At 33.0% G+C, this 21,035-nt stretch overlaps 1 protein-coding gene across 2 annotated transcripts in view; it reads right to left on the reverse strand.

The window, feature by feature from the left end:
* Nucleotides 1-21,035, reverse strand: part of LOC118203882 (structural maintenance of chromosomes protein 4-like) — a 233,953-nt gene that overhangs the window by 47,303 nt on the left and 165,615 nt on the right. For both annotated transcript variants that reach the window (XM_085822460.1, XM_085822461.1), the window contains exons 17-20: nt 18,788-18,975; nt 6,960-7,195; nt 6,734-6,860; nt 1,899-1,950 (exon numbers count right to left, since the gene is read on the reverse strand). In XM_085822460.1, coding sequence (XP_085678586.1) covers nt 1,899-1,950; nt 6,734-6,860; nt 6,960-7,195; nt 18,788-18,975 — 603 coding nt within the window. The remainder of the gene's footprint in view (nt 1-1,898; nt 1,951-6,733; nt 6,861-6,959; nt 7,196-18,787; nt 18,976-21,035) is intronic.

Genomic DNA, 21,035 nt, shown 5'->3' on the forward strand with positions numbered 1-21,035 from the left:
AATTAATGTAAATACACAAAAATCTAAGACGTTGAACCAAAGAGGTAACCCTTATGAACAGCACATAACATAAATTTTTATTTCCGAATAAAATAAAAACCAAAACTCTTAACAATTCAAATAAAGATGGAAGACACAAACGAGAGGGAGGCGAGGGGAAGAATCATCTGATATGTTTCTTTGGTCATCATCATAAAAGCATATCAAATTCCACTTTTCTTCCCATTTAACTTTTTATACTCTTTGTTTTAATTATTAGAAGTTTTTTGGTCCATTACTAAATATTTCTTTTATGCTTATGTAAACAAACTTAAATTTATCTATCTATACACGTATATTACACATTAAAATGTAATATTCTGTAAAACTACACTGGTTATCATAAATTAAGGAAAAATCACAAAAATAGCGATAACTCCCACAAAAATAAGCCAAACCATGTAAAATTTGAATATGTTGTCAAGTAAGAGTAGCTGAGTAAAACTGCGATATGCAAATTAGTGGCACTGCTTTCAGAATACGTCATCTGCGAGAAGCATAAAAGTCTATGTTTGAGAGCAAGCCCACATATTTCACTGTGACAGTGACATCAGAAATCTGAGATAACCAATTCATAACAATGACCTCCAGGCATCATTTGCCTGCAGAACTGCGATGGAGAGCCATTGGGAGACTAGAGGCAAGACAAACAGAAGTGGCCAGATGGCTAAGTGCGAGTCCTTCTGTGGTTCGTAGACTTTAGAGGCAATTTCAAACCACAGATTCGGCATCTAGGAGGTTCAGCCAAGGATGGCCAACTGTTACACCGAGTGCCGATGACCGATAGTTGACATTATGTGCACGCAGGAATAGAATCGCTACTCCGAGTCTTCTTAGATCCTCCCTTGTTGCAGCCACCGGAAGATTGGTGTCGACGTCAACTGTGCATAGAAGGCTTCATGAAGGTAGTCTGTATGTGAGACAACCAGCCATTTGTGTGCCGCTCAAGTCACGCCATAGGAGGGACCGTTTTCAGTGGGCACGACAACATGTCCACCGGACGCCTGATTAATGGAGGGCGGTTCTCTTTATGGATGAGTCCAGGTTTAGTCTAGAAAGCAATAGTAGGCGTTATTTGATATGGAGAGAACCTAGAACCCGTTATCATCCGTCATACATCTGTAAAAGAGATACATACGGAAGGGGCAGTGTCTGTGTTTGGGGTGGCATCTCTTTGGGCGGACGCACAGACCTCCGTGTCTTTCCAAGGGGAACCGTGAATGCTCAGATTTATAGAGATGACATCCTTGATGTTTATGTGCACCAATATGCCGGGGCAATAGGTGATGCTTTCCTATTACAGGACGACAATGCAAGACCACACAGAGTTCGCATCGTAGATGATTATCTTCAACAGGAAACAATTATGCGCACGGAGTGGCCAGCTCGATCCCTGGACTTGAATCCTATCGAGCACGTTTGGGATGCTTTAGGGAAATGTCTAGCTGCTCTCTATCCGCCCCCTCAGACCCTTGTCGTGCTTGCAACTGTTTTGCAAGAGCAATGGCTCTCGCTTCCTATGGAACTGATAGACCGCATAATTGAAAGCATCACACATCGCTGTATGTGCTGTATTGCTTATAGAGGCGAATCATATTCCATATTGAAGGTACTTTTGCTATTGCAAACTGACACCTTCGATTTGTTCATTTTATACATGTGCTAATTTCTATACTACCATATTTGTCTGGTAATTTCTATTTATGTTATCTGATACCTTACTATGTGTTGTATATTGTGGGTAAGTTTCATTAAATTCTGCATGTAACTTTTTCAGTAATCGTGATTTTTGGGATTTTTCCTTAATTTATGATAACCAGTGTAATTAAAAGGTATAAGCACATGCTTATTACACTTACTTAGAAACCTTTTCTTCAACAACTGATGCTTCTTCTGAAGCAATATCATATTCTGTTAAAAAAGAGAAAGCATAAAGATGAAAAATTTCAAATAGACTTACATGTCTTAAAAAGAAGCAATTATACAAAAAAAAAAAAAACTGATTGAAAAATTAATAAGTATTACTGCTGCATACGCACATGAGTTTAATATCTATTATACTTACAGAGGTAAAACAGATATAAATATAATAATTTCTAAACATATTAATTTATATTAGAACAGATCAAATAAAAGGCAAATAACTGATAAAAAATCAAAGGAATCCAAAACAACAGTTTTATTACACTGAACAAATTTAATTATTTTTAAAGACATCAAGATTTCATTATTATTAAAAATGCAGTATAAAATAATTGAACATAATTATTGCTGGTAAGAATACTACCGTATATGCTCGTGTAATGTCCGCGCTCATGTAATGCCCACACCCCAACATTACAAATAAAATTTATGTAAAAAAAAGGTGATCCGCACAATGTCCACACCCCTAAAACTAAAGAATTTCTTACTTTAAAATATACTTTTTTTTTACACCGCTTTTCTCCCTTTAGTCAATAAACATCTTTTAAAAAAGAATATGCATTTGTTTTGTCTTTGGTTGGCAGCAGGATGGAAAGCAGAGACTTTCCTTAAATTCTGGTGCAGCTGCTATTCAGTCATAACATCGCTGACAGCAATCCACTTAGTTGATGCAATAAATAATGGCAATCCAAACAGGTTTTTCACCACACTGGCTTCCAGGAAATACTGTTTCGTAATAAAATTACTTTTCCCTCCATTCCTATTCGGAGCATTCACATATTTCAAGCTTTCTCTTTTCATTCATTGTATCATTTGGAATTTGAGGTAGTTAGCAAGTAGTGTGCTTGCAATGGGAAAATACAGCAGCTATACAGTGCCTTTTAAACTGAAAGTCGTAGACTTTGAGCAGGAAAATGGAAAAAGAGCAGCAGCAAGAGTATATTAGTAAACAGTAAACATGCAACTGAAAACGAAAAGTAAACATGCAACTGGAGCAAACAGTGTGATCAACTGGGGGCAATGAACAAAACAAGACCTGCGTTTCGTGGTTCGAAATGCAAGTTTCCGAACTTAGAAAAAAAAAAAGTAGTACCATATGTTCGTGATATGTGTGCTGAAGGGTGTGCAGTAACATGGGAAATGTGCCAAATAAGAGCGCTTTCTGAGGCCATGAGAAGAAGACACTCCTACATCGCAATTCAAGGCAAGTGAATGTTGGTTGCAGCGAATGATGAAACGAAATGGATTTTCATACAGTGTGTCAGAACAGACTTTTAAAGAAAAATAATGTGTGCAAGATATTAAAAGAACCAATGTTTATTTAATTTGCATAAAAGTAAATATTAAAATTTCAAGTGTTGGTTAATTTGTGCCTCTATATTGTGCTCCTGTGCAAACTAATACACGGCGAGTGTTGATAATGTAAATAGAATAATGTGGATGGGAGAAAGTGAATTTGTTTAGAAAATTAGTAGGCAATAGGAAACACAGTGACGAATGATTACAAAATTTAAAAAAACATACTTTATACAATATTGATACACAAATAGCTTAATTTAAAATATATAACATCCAGATATCTTGCCACATTAAAATTACTATTTCCTGCTCAACATTTATCGCATCAGAGCAAATTTCTAGATATTGTAGCCAAAAAAATTTTGGATAACAGTCTAACAGAGAGGATTTTACCATTAAACACATAATCTGTTTTTGTTGTTGTGACTAATTTTACTTGTCTGAAATTAGAGCAAGCCGAAGGAATTCATTGTGTCAAGGAGTCAAGATTGTGCTAGTCATTAGCAAGAGTCTTGGGCACCTAGGTGACAGTACGACTTTGCTGAGTTCTGCACCCAATTCTGAAGAAGAGAACCAAGGAAGCAGGTCTGAGGGTCACAACCCTCTTCTCGTACCACCAACCTCTTGACAGGATTTTCAGCCAGCTGCATATTTGAGTATCTTCATGCTGCACAGACATTTACTAACATCATGCTTTCTCTAGGATCCAAACCCGGGCCCTTTGGTATAGTAGTCAGAGTAATTAACTACTGTACCGTTGGCCACCTGGCCCTAGCTGGGCAGCAAGTATAAATCTTGTCTACTATTGCAAATTGAGAAATGTAAGTAACCTTTTAAACAAAAGTGAAATAAAGGAGAAAAAAGGTCAGATTTTGAAAGGTAATTCCCCCCCCTCAAGCTAAATGCATGCTTCTAAAGCATTTGTTGGGAATGAGCAAACCAATCTATCATTTAAGATATTTTCTCCCTCCTTCCAGCATGTCTCCGTAGTATAACGATAGCACACTCAGTGCATATTCAAGAGATCCCCATTTGAGTCTTGGCGAGGGTACTGCTAAATTTCATGTCTTCTGCTTCAAAATGATTTAATGACTCTACAGAGGTGCCCAAACTAAAAAGGTGGTGCGCAATAATGCCTCACCACGAGGATTTGGCAACTGGGTCCTCAAATCCCCAGTCATCCTTTAAAAGGGGGAATAGATACGGTATTTTGTCCCTCTTTCTAGCATGCCTTCGTAGTGTAACGGTATCACACTCTGCATATTCAAGAGCTCCAGAGTTCGGCAAAGGCGCTGCACATTTTTCATATCTCCTGCTTAAAGTAACCTACATCTCTACAATTTAGCCATCTCATAATTTAGAACAATGTCCACAGAGCAGTAACATGAGTTGACTAATTTTATACTTATGAGAAGGGAGTACACATACAAACAGGGAGTCACAGGAAAGTCAAACTGATACCCTTGGTTTCAGAATATCAGTCAGCTTCTGCTGATTACTACAGCATCAAGGACAACAAAAGCTGACGCTCATTTCTTTCGACTGTAAACTAGTATAAATAAAAAATACATTAAAATCTGAAAAAGAAAATTACAATTTAAACAAATAAATAAATTTGAAAAGAGAAAAAGTAAGAGTGTAAATGACACAATTATAAAACTTCATCACTGTCATACAATTTTATATTTGATGCAAATGATAATTTATTTTGCGAGTGACATGGTGAACAAATTCTCTATTATATTGATGGCTATAAAACAATAGTTGCAGCAAAATGGTTTTAAGACGTATAGATATAATGATTTTCTAAATAATTCAATTCATTATGTGACAAACAATGCAATTTTCTAATATGGAAAATTTAAAAAAAAAAAAAAAAAAAAAAAAAAAAAAAAAAGACTTTATGAACTGACAAAAATTTCTGACCTATTAAGACAAAAACTGTTACGTAGATACAATAATATTTTTCTAAAAATGTTATATATACGGTGGTCATAAAAAACTTTCTCTATATAAGAGCCCCAAGTGGCCTATCCGCTCAACCAATCGAAATGAAATTTCAGATATTGTTATATGAAGGTATGCACCTGAGATTGCATGATTTTAAGCAATCAGTTTCTCACAGTTACAGATACAGTGAAAATTTTCAAATTTTTTTAATGTCAACACTCATTTTATCCTGCACAACATGATCAGCACATTGTAACACCACAAATGGTATTGGAACAGTGTAAAACATTTGCAAAGAAAAGCATTGTAAAGGACAAGTATCAACACAAGAAAGAGATCATAAATAACATATGCAATGTTTCAAGGGAGAGTCATCAACTATAACTCTCCAGTTTCACGGCCAGTGCATTCCTACAACCTCACTCTGATGGATTTCTAGTTCTGGGAATATCTGAAAGCTAAGGTGTACATATCAAATCCTTGAGATTCGTCAGAATTGTAACATGCCATAAAACGTGAAGTTATACAGATTCCTTCTACTATTATTACATTCATCATTATTGTTAACAACCTTCTGTATTAAATGTGTTATCATCTGTGAAGATGGGCATGTTGAAAACTTGTTATTCCAATAAAAGTTTTTTTCCTTCCCCTGTCTTCTGTTGTCACAGGTCCTTTACAATGCTTTTCTTAGTAAATGTTCTGAACCTGCTATTTTCATCATATGTGTATTGTTCCAATGCCATTTATGATTTTTCAATGTCCTGATCAAGTCATGCACAAAAAAATGTGGGTATTGCCATTCAAAATTTCAAAACTTTTACCACTGTAACCATAACATGAGAGCTCTATTATTTGAAATCATCAAAATCTTGAGAGCATATCTTCAAATAACAATAGCTGAAATTTTATTTCAAATGATTGAGTGGATAGGCCACTAGAGGTTCATATATTGGGGAAGTTTTTTTATAGCCACTCTGTGTATATATATGTGTGTGCAAGATAAAAATATGCAATAGCCCCCTTAATTTCTCATTTTTAATTCGGGCATTTTCTTTATCAATCCTAAAAATAGTGATTACTTTTTCTGGACTGCATCATTTCTAGACCAGTCCATATCTCATGACTTGCATAATGCTGATGATGTAGCTAATTTAGAACTTGAACTCAAAATTTCGAGAATTGAAATCTTTTCTATTTGTGAGCTTCCACATTGGATAACTGTGCACTTTGCCCCTAGCTAAGATGCTGACATGCTACTCTCTTTCTATCATAACACTATAAAAAATGTAAATGTTCTTTAACAGAATTAGAGTACCAAGTGAATTGTGGCTGCAAATGTCTAAAATGAAACAAAGATGAATATTTAATCCGCCTCCGCTGCCAAGTTTTCTTTTCCATATGGATCAATATTCTGCGCCATCAATATTTCTACATCTACACCATTACATATATATTATATTTGCAAAGGAGATAATATATTCAATAATCTCTTTCTCTCTCTCCATATATATATATATACTTTTTCTCTTTTCTTCTATTTTCTCTTCAAGCATCTTCACTTTTTGCTTGTCAACTGCAGATTCTTGTACTTTCTGCTTCAGCTCTGCTATTTGAGTTTTCATCATCTCAATGTTTTCGTTATGAGCCTATAAGGTACAAAACAATAGGTAGCATATATATATATATATATATAAAAACAATTTTCAGTCAATGAAATGATGTACAGCCTTATTAAGAAAACTTACAGTACAATGTAACTTCTTTTTCTTAATAGAATGTTGAAGAGACGAAAGTTGTTTGCTTTTTTGTGATATTTGATCTTCCAAATTTCTATGAAGCTGCTTCAAATCAGATAACTTTGTATACAAATTATTCAGGGCAACATTCATTTTCTCAACATCTTCAGATGAAAAAGAATTTTCTACAACTGTCTGCCCCATTCGTCCTTTTACAACCCTATTTCCACCACCAGTCATTGTCCCTGAAATAAAGAAATATGAATCACTACTATCGTTGAACAAATATATATATGGATATCAATAAAACTACATACAGTAGAATTCTGGCAATCTTCATACCTCATAACAACGGATTCTATGGATTACAGATTTGTAGAGATTATAGATCTTATTATTCTGAAATTTTGCTTATATTTTTCCCTTCCTAATTTTTACATTAAATTTGGATTGTTTACAGATATAAAAATAACCATACAATATTTACAACTGAAGATCAATTTAAACAAGATTTAATAAATTCAAACAAAGACAATGTCATTGCAAGGAGAAATAGGTACTTCAATATTAATGCAAAAAACCTTAGTGCAATTTGGTGGTTTTTTTTCACAAATGAAGGTAAAAGTTACTTATAGAGTGCAAGTACATGGTTTTTTTTAATGTTTTTTAAAAACAGATTCTCAAACGATCAGCACTTATTGTATTGTAAGTTGGCAAATATTATTAACATATGAAAAGGAAACATACTTTAGTAATTTCAAATAGAAAATTTTATTATTAATTAAGTATTACCCGATACATTAATAAATAAAACACTTTTTTCTCCCCTCCCCCTTTTTTTTTTTTTTTGGTGTATGTGTGTGTGTGTGTGTGCTATTCTTCTTTCCAAGTACACAACAATCTGCTTACCCTTAAAAAAAATTAGAGAATTGCAGAGATTCGGTAACATGCAAGCTCCAGTAATACTGGCTATCTACCGATGCATCTGCTCGTTGTTTCCTTCAGACATTTTACATCAAAATTATGTGTTCCTGAAGAGATTTTACCACAGTTTTTTGATCGATGGCAAAATTCACAAGTGCTTATTTTATAGTTAAGGCCTAAAACATTACAGTTTACTTATCAAAACCATTGAAATACAATAAAAGTAACATATGCAAGAATGCTGATATTGCTTGATTAAAGCATTGTTACGAGCATGATCACCTGAAGAATTGTTAAGTGCATGGTTGCCAGAGTTTGTTACATTCTAAAAAGTTTGGTGACTTCTACTAAGGTGATTACAATAAGAAATAAGTATCGAGAAAATGTATGGTAGAGAAAATAAAATTAAAGGGAAATTTCTTGAGGAAGTACTTTTAAAATGCATTGAAATACAGGGTGATTCATAAAGAAGTAGACTCTTTCCAGGTGCTGTAAAAAATAACAGTCAAAGCTATGCACCACCTCAGCAAACCATAGGTGGTTGTACCTTTAAAGTTTGTGTCTTGCATCTGACGGAAGTGACAAAGGCAATAGCATGCATGTCATGTGACTAGTCAGTTGAAATGGCAATGTCTGTAGTGGAGAAGACTTTTTGGGCTCTTGGATTTAGCAAAGGGGAATCTGCAACTGCTGTGCATCAATCACAATTCAGAAAAGAACCTCCAACTAGAAAATCTATCTATCAATGGTGTGAAAATTTTAAAACTACAGACTGTTTGTGCAAAAGTTCTGGATGACTGTATTGCAAGAAGTTGCTGATAGAATTTGTACCACCATTCAATGAAACCTGAGAAAATCAACATGGAGGGTGAGTCGTGAAGTACAGATTTTTCAGCCCATTATCAGGAGAATTTTGAGAAAAAAAGCTGAAAATGATTCCCAAATTTACAGTGCAACATGTGCGAGATTCCCGTAAGGTAAATGTGTTCTGTGCAGTGTCCAGAAAGAAAGTGTTTATCCCCTTCTTTTTTCACGAACAAACTGTCATTGGAGCCACTTTTGTGGATATGTTAACTCTTTGGTTGATGCCCCAGTTGCAGGATAAAAGACAACTTCATTCTCCAATTGGATGGTGCACCACCCTAGTGGTTGGCCTACATGCGAGATTACCTCAATGAACATCTCACTAACTGATGGATTGGACGAGCTGCAGAATACAACATTCCACTTACCCAAAGGCCAGCCAGAAATCGATTTAATACCTTGTTATTTCCTCCTGTGGGGGTACCTACAGAAAAAGGTATTTGTTCCTTCCTTCTTATTGCTGCAGTGGAGCTGAAATAGTGTATCACAGCCCTTATTGATGAACCTGATTCAGCTACCTTAAGACATATCTGGGTGGAAATGGATTACCGGCTTGATGTGCGTCATGCGACTAAGGGTTCACACATAGAACATCTGTGACCGTCTCTAACAAAACTTAAAATAATCCCATACAGTTCTGTTACAGGTAACATATAATAGCTTACACTGTTCTTGATTTTTTGTGCATTGAAACTGTGTACTTCTTTATGAGTTATCCTGTTATTTCATATAGAAAACATATGTTCACCAACAAAACTAACGTAATTTCCAGAAGAAAGGCCGCATCAGCATAAACGCCGCACTCGAGAAAAGTGGCGGGGAAAAAATTTAAATTACACAGAAACGCTGCAATAGATTAAATTGCGCGTGACATCGTAGTGGGCCGTATAGATGCAAAAACTCAACCTTAGTCATGATATATGACATACCATCTCCCTTCGGAATAGTCTTTCGTTTAAAAATGATCATCGGCTTTAGCTTGTCACCGTTTGTGGCACAAGCTAACACACATGTAAATGACGTTCTTTCATGCCCCGTCATAAACAGAGATACAGTTTTTGCACCAGTTTCATCAACAGTTCTGTTTGCAGGAGAGTCGAAAGCTAACGGCGTTTCATCCATATTTATTATCTGCGACCGAAGAATTTTTTTTTTTTTTTGTCAATAATAGCTGTCACATATTTTAGAAAAGATGACTTTTTATCCTGCCAGTCCATTGGTAATTGTTGCCCGACTGTTGTTCTAGTACGCACAGAAACATTTTTTCTTTTCATAAATCTGTTACACCTCCTTTGAAATCATTTATGTTCATTCGTTTTGCTATAAATTTTGCTTGTAAGCAAATTTTTACAGTCAAAATTGCCATTCCCTTTCCTTGTTGCTCCTTTACCCAGTTTGCAAGGTCGTCCTCTAGAGTTGGCCACCTTACAGTACCACTTCTTTTGGCTCGTTTCTGTTGTGGCATATTTTTAAGAAGTTCTTTTTTAGTTCTCCAACGTCGAATACATCTATCGTCCACTTCAAACTCTCGAGCTGCTGCTCGATTTTCAATTTGTTCAGCACGTGAAATTACATTAAGCTTAAAACCAGCAGTATAGCTTCTGTGCCGTTTAGGGACATTTTCAAAAATTTTCCGCTCCCTTCTTAAAAACTATCCAACAACTACTTGTACCCAAACTGATGGGATCTGTATCTGGCAGAATGCCAAGAAAAATCCATTCATGCTGAAGGGGAAATATGTCAGAGTTCGTTATTGCGAGGCAGGTGGAGTCGTGTCCACCTTTGAAAAAAATTGCAGAAAAGGCAGGGGTGGGGAGAGGATGGGTCCTGGAAGATTCATCGAATGGCAGAGGAGAGAGACTATTCAAACTGATGAGACTGTTGATTTGAAAGGGAGAAGAATGTTATTGTTCTGAGATCTCGTTTAGAGTGAATAAGGCATGTAGGTCCGTTTAAGGGAAAGAATGTAAACAAAATAATGTTCGCAAAAAGCAACTGAGTGGTCTTTTGTGTGGGAACAGCACCAGTCTATGCACAATGACAAGGCCATCTAAACTATGTACAATGAGCATCATAGGAAATATTTTATTTTTAGTGCACCTAAACGCAGCATGGGTAGAAATGCCACACCCGCTGAAAATTTAAGTTTTAAACACGTAAACACCGCGGCGTTTCTTCCGGAAATTACGGTACTTTCAAAGTAATTTTACACTTTTTAAAGAAGTTAGCAAATATGTAAAAAAATAAATACTCTATTTACCAGCTATAGGATTTTCCTTAAATTGCATTTTTATGCTAATTCTGATGTTATGTTCCGCATATATGCTATAAGATTAAAAACACTACCAGTCATTTACAAAGTGGTGAAATTAAATTCTAAATTATTAGAGGAAAATTACATTGTTCTATAACTCCCTTATTACCTATACCTCTTTTGACAACAGAAGAAAAGTTATAAATGCTATTTTTCAAAAAACCTACAGAAAATGCTAAACAGGCTTCCAGGGTTCATACACATTTCTGCACATGGAAATTAAATACTTTTAAGGACCATTAATGAAAAAAATTACAGACCTATGAGCAAATAGGAACTGAATAAATTCAATTAAAAATATTATTACATGCCTGAATTTCACTTTTGTAATACCATCCTAAAAATAAAATTGATCCATAAGTAGTATGCATTATTACTAAACATGAATTAACTAACATAATTATTAATAAGTTTGAGAATAAAATAAACTTCATGCAGTTTATCAAGTAGCATTAAATATTTTACACTTATAATAGTTGGACATATTTGAAAGAAGATAAGTGACATTTACGTTTTACTAATAATTAGCTTTATGCTGATTTTTTTTATGTCTCATTTTGTAACATACTTGGTCAGTCTAGAGGTTTAGTAAATAGTAGGGAGATTTTATGTCAAACGGCATAGGTTAAAATGAGAAGTAAGATCATAATCAGCATGATGCATAACTAAAGACTGAATGTTGTCCCTCTGCTGCTTGCCTAGAGAGAGACTGCTGATTAGAACAAACCTGAAAGGCCTGATGTAGGCACCGTTGAGCAAGTGTCAAAAGTTAGTCAGGCTCTGCTTAATGCAGTTAGTGTCATAACTTTGTGTAGAGTTCCTGGAGTTGTAACTCAGTTAATATACTTTAAGGTTCCAATAAGTCATTAAAGCACCAGAGGTGATAAGTTGTTTTGTATATACAGTCAAAAGTCTTTAATCCGGACGTCCATAATCCAAAATGATCTATAATCCGGACCTCAAAGCTACAAACTTTCTGTGCATGCATGAATGCATACGCATGTGCATAATATCTTTACGCATGAACGTAATACATTTATGCATGCGCGTTTAATGTATAACGGACGGTATAAGCTAAGCTAAAATTATCTATTTCAGTTAATGTTGTAGATTGCATTGTTCCTTAATCTACTAATTGGATCTGGCTTATTATTTTTTGCAGACTGTTAGAGCAATTTTATAAAAATAAGCTTGAACTTTCGATTATGTCAAAAAGAATTTCCGATTCTGGAGCTGTCAAAGGATCTACAAAGCGAAAGCATGTTTCGATGTTCATCAAACAAAAAGTGGAATTGCTGCAAAAAATGGATAAAGGCATATCCTTTGTTTTTCTAACCATTCTGAAATCTCCTTATAAATTTCACACTGCTCTGCGGGGAGACATCGCAGCGCATAATGAACTGGAAGTTGATCTGTCAGCACTATCCTTATCTTAAGAGCAAATGTTTTTATTTTATTCGGCTTATAATTCCTTACTAAATTCTTAAACGACATTCTTAAATGATATTAGTATTTCATCTCGATGTACTCCGTCTTTGATATGATTTAAATCAAATTCCTCGTCATTATAAATATCACGAATACACATCAAATAGCTTTCTGGTTGCAATTTTTTAATTTCCACTATGCGTAATGTATGCTTTATGCATGAGCACATTGAAAGAAATGCTTAATAAAGTAAACAAATAAATATTAAGCTTTTTTTTTTTTTTTGCAAATTTTGATACCCTTTAGATCATAATTGCTCTTTATTTCATAAATTACGGTTTCATATTTTTAATTTTATAATTTCTGCATGCCCTCTTACGAGATTTAAACTGATCTTCTATAATCTAGAAAAACCGATAATCCGGAATCGCCGAATTCCCGACGAGTCCGGATTAAAGATTTTTCGCTGTATTATTCTAACTCTCAGTAGATGCAAAGAATACGTTTTACTTGTATTTTTACATTTTTGAGTTTTATCTTGTGACCACAGTGAGTATTAATGAAAGGCAATAACTCACTTTAACATGTAGAGATAATTTTTAAGTAGTTAGTTATAAATAATTAAATTAGGTAGTTAGATAATCTTAGTTATTATGGATTTACATGACCACTACCAAATTTTATTTTTTAACAATATTTGTTTAAAAAAGCTATTAAAATCAAAATCTAATAAAATTTCGCAGTTTAGAATACATGTAATTTATGACATTGATTCTTAAACGATATTAGGATAATTAATGCACATTAAATGCTACAAAACATTTATGTTTTGTAATAACAACACTCAACAGAATATTTATCTGTCATTTTAATTTGAAGCCTATAAGGTATTTCTCCCACCTTCTTGGCGAGTCTTCGTGGTGTAGTGGTTTGCACATTGAGCCAGTATTCCAGAGGTCCGCAGTTCGATTCCCGGTGAAGGCGTTGTTAATTTTTCAGCTTTCCTGCTTTCGAAAATACCTAATGTCTCTAAAAGCCTTTGCAAACATTTTGGCTAGTTTATATCAATTTTCTTCTCTTTAAGCATCTTTTCTAACAATAATTAGAAATTTGTCTCAATATGTAAACCAATGTTCTTGCTAGTTTCTGTGTGCTTTATCTTGTCAACCTCTCCACAATGTATTTATGAGAGTTTACTTGATCTGGTAAAAGTTAAATAGTCCCAAACCCCTGATAGACATGAAGCAAATTATCACTGTGTCTGAAAGTAACTACAATATCAGACAAAGGTTTAAATAAGCCTCTTATTTAAAAGAACTTAGAACATAAAGGCATGTTCTGATGCTAACAAAGTCAATTATAGCTCACGGTGACATAATTAAACAAGAACAGTCAAATTCAAACTAAAAATGTGGACTAGTGGGCAAAGATTATACAATTTAATTTTAATTTAATATGGCTCAGTAACTTTATCATATGAGGAAACAGAAATGGAAAATTATAGTAAAGGCTAAAATCATAAACAATTGGGTAATTTTCATAATAATAACTGCACATATCTTTGAAGAATAATTTTCTTTATGTTGGTATCTTGGTTTCTTTCTTCAACAAGTTTCCTTTTAATTTTAGAATTTTTGGATTTAATTAAGGATTTCTGCTATTCTAAAAAACACTAAATACATTTAGAATGTATAGAAAAAGTTGCTAATTTTATTTCTTTAGTAATATGAACATTCAGAAGAAATATGAAATATATATGGTAAAGGCTGGTTACAGAGCTGGTGTGGCAGAATTTTTAGAATTTAGTGACACACAGAACAAGAAAATCTAAAAATGGCAAAACTTTTAGAATTTAGAGCAGGCATTGAATTAGAAAGCAGAATTTAGAAAGGCACTACGCAGCAGAATTTAAGATCCACAGAGATTGCATCAGGATGGAAAATGCCTAGCACCAGCTCTGTGTACAATGCATTTAGACATATTAGATGAATGCAATTGTAAGTTCTCAATTTTTTTATTAATAAAAAAAAATCTTTCTATAATGCCTGCTCAAATGATAAGATTAGAAGCATTTTTGATATTTTCCATGCTTATGTCTAGAGAAAAGTAGGGAAGATAAACATGTTAAGAAAAAGATTCTAGTATCAGCAGTAAAACATTCAAATATTATGTTTCCATTGTTCTTCCAGATGTTCTCCAAAAAGTAAGAAATTCATCGCAAACTTTCTGTAAAATACACCCATTATGTCTTGATACTATGGAGACATTTTTCATTTTGTCACATATTTCTCGAATCTTCTAGAATCGTGGATCTACAAATCTTGCCTTCAAATCCATGTTGCAATGTCAAAAATACTAAAAAAAAATTATCCCAACCAATTCTGTAACAGCAAAAAGCCAGAAATATTTTGGAAAAAAAAGAGAAAGGAAAATATGTAAAATTAATTTTATAGAGAAAACTGATGCATATTCTGAGACAATTACATGGGAAAACTCTTACTATGAAAAAATTAAAAAGAAGACTTTTTAGTTAATTACATAGCTAATTTTACTTTTACTAAGAGCTGTTTCATAAATTATGCATTTTAGCATTATACCTTATTTATTTTTCAGATTCAAAATATTGTATAATAAGTTGCCAAAATGAAACTTTATAATATGACAGTGAAAAATAAAAATGTTTTATTTTAATGTTATTTTTTAAATATAATTCTAATATATTACCATTATTTTAATGAAATTTATCAATGTTATGATGTTTTTAAAAAAAATCGCCGAAAATTCTCAGATTTCGGAATTAAAAATTTTCTGTAGAAACTGATCTTAAAATCGCCAAGATGTTGACAAGTCGTCAAATTTAGAACCGTTTAATAAAAGAATTCATAACCCCAAAAGCGAAAAGTTGTTTATAAAGCTCTTTATTAAAAAAATGAATTTCGAAATGCTTATGTTTCACTTCTTGCTTAGAAACTCGAGTATCCCATCATTTATATTAGAAATAGAAACAAATTATAACCCATGAGCCCATTCAAAAGATAACCATACACATCAGTGAATCGCCAAAAATATTCCTCCAAAATGCTAATTCACACTAGAAATGGCAGTCCTAAAAATGGAGAAAAATTTCAGATGATTAAAATTAAGAGCCTTCTACTGATTTTAGCCAAAATTAAGGACTTTTAAAGACCAAAAACCGATTTCAAAAAATTTAAGGACTCTTAAGGACCGTACAAACCCTGGCTTCAACCAAAATAGCTTGCTAACTTTTGGTTAAAAAGTTTACTTGCATATCTATGTAAGGGAAGAAAACTGATGCTAATATTATCATACTAAATTTCCTATTTTTTTTTCCCATTCACTAACAAGTGCAGATTATCAAAATTTTACCAAACATTAATTTTTCTATTTACATATAAAGCATTAAGTATTGCTTTGTAACACACTTTTCAAAACGCCCACTGTCATAAGTATAACATTATATTTTCTTTTAAACAATTTGTATTTTCTTAAAATAATTGTTCATTTTCATGAAATAACACAAATCTCAGTTTTTATTACATTTTTCTAAAACTGATATTGCTAGTTTTCAGAACTTGTTTATTTGTGTTTGACTTGACTTTTGATTACTTTTATAGATAATGACAGGACAAAAAGTTGAAACAAGTGAAATGAAATGAGTATTCTGAATATTATTCTTAATGCTGATATGAATTTTTGTCACTGATGAAAAATACATGCAAAAACAGCAATATTCCTCTCTGATAACTGATTTGCAAACAATTAAAATTATGCATAAAAAGGGTAACACTTGGCATGCAAGTATACTTCGCCGCGAACTTACGCATGCAGCGGGCGTTTTTTCACGAATTGCGCGGAAGTATGGTTATTTAGGAAAATCGCAGTAAATCAAAAACTACTACATTTTTATGAACGAAACTTTTTTATTTTACACTTAAATATATACTGTATGATTATTTAACAACAACAAAAAAAAAAAAAAAAAAAAGAGAGAGAGAGAAGATATTTTTACGAAATCACAAAAATAAACGATTTTTAAAATTTTACAATGTATTCAAAAATATTTTTTCATAGCAAGTACAAATAGAACTGATAACATGTTAATAGTTCTTGTTCTGTTAATAGTTAATAGTTCTTGTTATGAAGTGGAACACGGCAGAAGCTACATATGAAACACGTTTCACTTCTCGCTTTTTCGACTGTGCACACATAAAATTGTCTTTGTAGATTTTTCTTCTTCCCGGCACCAACAATTTTCCCCAATACTTGTTTGCACATATCCATAAACAATATTCCAGGAGGTTCACGTTTTGATATCATTTGCTCTGGTTCTTCAGTGCTGATTTCAGGTAGTTCATCAGTAACCCAATGTCATGCGATGTCGTGCAAAAATTTCTTATATTTTATTTTTTGCGTCTTTGTTGAATTGTTAACTACATATGCATTGAAAAATGCACAATTCATCATATACATAGCTAAGCACTTTGTCCACTTCGCTGTTTTACGCAAAATACTATAGTAGGACAAATACTGATCGGCCCAATCTACTCCTTTCATGTACTTGTTGTAGTCTATCAAAGCATTTGGCATAATTTTTTGTCTCTTGATACGATCAACATTACTACTTTCTTTCATTTCTGCGGAATGGATTGAAGAGATGAGACTGACTTCTTTCTTGGATTGTCAAACTTGTACCAATATATCATTTTTTCTTCGAAAGATTGCTTCACCTTTTTCTAAATTAGTTTTTTTCAGGCACTCTGGTAGACCTCTATTCTTCCTAATTGTTCTACATTTTTTTAAAGGGCTTTTTGGTGTTATTGACGCTGTTGTAGTAATTGCCCATGTACAAATGGTGCCAGACATCAGTATATGGTGAAACTACTGTGAGTATAGTTTCGATCAAACGTAATCCTTGATTTGAATAAACTTCAAAATTGCAAATATAACCAGTGTCACTTTCAGACAATATTCATATGAGTATGCCGTATTTGATAATTTTTCCAGCGTTGTAAACTCTTAAAAACAATCGTCCTCTCCAAGGTATTATGCCCTCATCTAACAATACTTGTTGTTTCGGTTTGTAAATGTTATTGAATTTTTCAACAAAATAATTTAGTATAGGCCTGACTTTGAATAATGGATCAGAATCATCCGTGATGTCTTCATTGTTATTGAAATGCCAAGCTTTCCATATTTGGTGAAATCTATTCCTTGACATAGTTTTTTTAAAAAACGGTGTACTTGTGCAGACATTAGTTGACCAATAATCGTCTCGGGCGTCTTTACGAACTTGTCCCATGAAAATTTCTTCATCTCCGGAATCGGAATATCTCTTCATTTCATGCTTTGGGGAGATATTTCGAACTGATTCATATTTTGATAATAATATGTGTTTGATTCCGCAACTAAATATGCAAAAAAAAAAGTCATCGCCTATAAATAACTTTACTGCATCAGCTGTGGATTCAGGAACATCAGCCATGTTAGTTATCCCAGGATGACCCAAAAACTCTTCAAGATCTGGAGGATTGTCATTCGATGACCATTCATCTGCTTCTTCATCAGAAGTTGTTTCAAAACTACTAGAAATTCTTCTTTGGACGAACACTCGAGAACGTGGAATAATGTCATCACTGTCACTATCTTCGATATCTTGACTTTCAGAATCATTATCATACGAAAAGCCCGATAATCTGTCAGCGCATATTTCTACATCACTATCTTTATCACAACGGTTCATTTTATTAATTTATTTAATCAATAACAAAAAACTAAGCTTCAAATTGACAAAACATGACTTGTACCTTCTGGAGCTAAGAATTTGATTGAAGACAAAATAAGTCAACAAAAGACTAAGTAACTCGACAATCATAACTTGTTAAAAGAAAAAATGCAAAGCGTTGCCTAACAATGCAAACAACACCCATATAATGTCACACATACATATAATTATACGTATTTGATAGATTTGTGGTGGTTAGCAGGTATCCACCACAAATCTACTAAATATGTATTTTTACATGACCTGCGCTCCAGTGACAGACTGCAAAAAACGTAAAAATACGTTGCCTGCATGCCATACGTATTTTTACGTGACCCGCGCTCCAGTGACAGACTGCAAAAAATGAAAAAATATGTTGCCCGCATGCCAAGTGTTAACTGATTAAAAAAATTATAATGCCAAATTGCTAATCAGCATAAGACTCTTCATACAATTTAAAGGTTCATAGCAATTAAAAAAATCATAAAACTATTATATATTTAATGCAAATTAAATGAGTATTACCTGCTAAATCAATGAGCTGCCCTTTTAAAGTCACGACGCGATACCTGGTTTTTCCCTGTAGGCCAATGCGAGTAGCTTGTTCAAGGTCCTCTGCAACTAGGGTGTCTCGAAGAGCAAAGTAGAAAGCAGGTAACAGAGCTTTATCTTTCACATGAATCAAGTCAAACAATCGAGGTACATTTTCAGGGCTATTGAGAAAGTTCGTACATACAAATGTATACAATTAATTCACACTATATAAATAAGTATTACTCTTTAATATACTGCTTATGTACGAACCAACCATTTGATACTGCTTTAGTAATTAAGCTTAATTGTGTCATCAAAGGTAATACTTATTAGGTTGCCAACTACCATTCATAAATTCATTAATGGAATACATAATTGCTTACGAACTGCAAAACTGTTATAATAAGAAAGACAAATTTACATGTGTTCCCAGGTCAGCAACATACCAGACCTAAAAACGCATTGCCAAATGAATCACAAAACATAGTTTTTAGTAAATAAAGGCCCATTTTATCAGATATAACATATATCTAAAAAAAAAAACTTTATTTTTTAATTATATATATAATATAGATCATTATGATGAATCAACATCAATAGTAATAATTTAATAAGTGCTTTAAAAATGCTCAGCAGCCCACAGTAAATTATTATTAAATAAGAGTGATGCATTTAAGAAAATAACATTAGTAAACACTTTCTAAAACTCATTACATTAATAATTTTTAACAAATATGGTACAATGTCCAAAATCCAGACATTTAATAAGCAGCATCATTTATTATCCAAAATTTCCATAACTCTTTTTTTATCACTGCCCCCCCCTCCACTGAGTGTAGCACATACTGGTTTCCTTTTGTCGGCAGAGAAGGAGAAAGAATTAGGTTTGGTAACTTAAAATCAGCTAGCATTGTGAATTACATTTTCCCTTTATTTTTCTGGTTTAATCCAACTTATTTTGTTCAGCCTATTATTATTATTAATGTTTTTTTATAAGAAATACAGTTTTGGTAGAAAATGACATCTTCATTTTGCTCTTTTAAAAAACTTTATATTCATCAAACAGTCACTGAATATTGAAGTTTCGGAATACTGAAATGCAGATATAGCCTTTTCAATGCTGTTGTAGTAATTTTCATTTATTTATTTCAAGTATTCTAGAATAGTTTATTCTTCTTCTTTCTATTAATTCTAGATTTATTTATTTCAAGTATTCTAGAATAGTTTATTCTCCTTCTTTCTATTAATTCTAGATTTATTTATTTCAAGTATTCTAGAATAGTTTATTCTCCTTCTTTCTATTAATTCTAGATTTATTTATTTCAAGTATTCTAGAATAGTTTTATTGCAACATCATTGATGCAGCAATAAAACTATTCTAGAATACTTGAAATAAATAAAATCCACTGTGTGGAGCATACAGAGCATTACAAGATCAGAAGAAAAGTCTGCAGACATTTTAAAAATTCTTACACAGATATAGGCAACACAGGAAGCTGCCTATGATGCTTATTTTTGAATAATTAAGTTGCTCTCACAAAGAACCAAGGTACATTTTACTTTGAATTATGAATATATTTAAATTATATGGGGTACCAACTGTACTGATCACCAAGAGTACTAAAAATACTGGATTGTTTATACCAAGATACCATTTTTCATGATGATGACGATGATGCAGTAACTTTGAAGATTTCTGGATAATATCACAAGTAATAATAAATGAAATTTTTAATTAATGGAATATGCAATATAACTGAAGTCTTCCATTGTGATGATAACAAATTAATGGATGGCAAAATTAATAAGCTGAAATGCAAGAAAATAAGGCCCTTTTTAGCTTTGAGTCACATTAAAGTTTCATCAGGTTGCTTGTCAAACACAGCAAATGTATTTCTTGAAGAAAGAGGATAATAACTCATAATTTCACGGCAAATTTCAAATTGTAAGATTTCACTTATGTGAAACATTACTCATACTGTAGATAGATGAAATATAAGGTTATGCCAACAAAGGAGCCAACTAACAACCTAAACTTGTGATATCTGATACTGGGGAAATATGCTAAAAATAAATAAATAAATTAATTAATTTAAAAAAATCTGAAGTGCCTTTGATAGAAAAGAATTATAAAATTGTCAAATTCATGGAATGTGACAAAATCTAAATTATGAATGATGGAGCTTGAAGGTGTTCCTTGTTACGATAATGCCCTGATCATCAATCAAAAGATGGTGAA

Source organism: Stegodyphus dumicola, chromosome 8, assembly GCF_044657685.1.
Source record: "Stegodyphus dumicola isolate Sdum_Otavi_A_Nest chromosome 8, ASM4465768v1".
NCBI lineage: Eukaryota > Metazoa > Arthropoda > Arachnida > Araneae > Eresidae > Stegodyphus > Stegodyphus dumicola.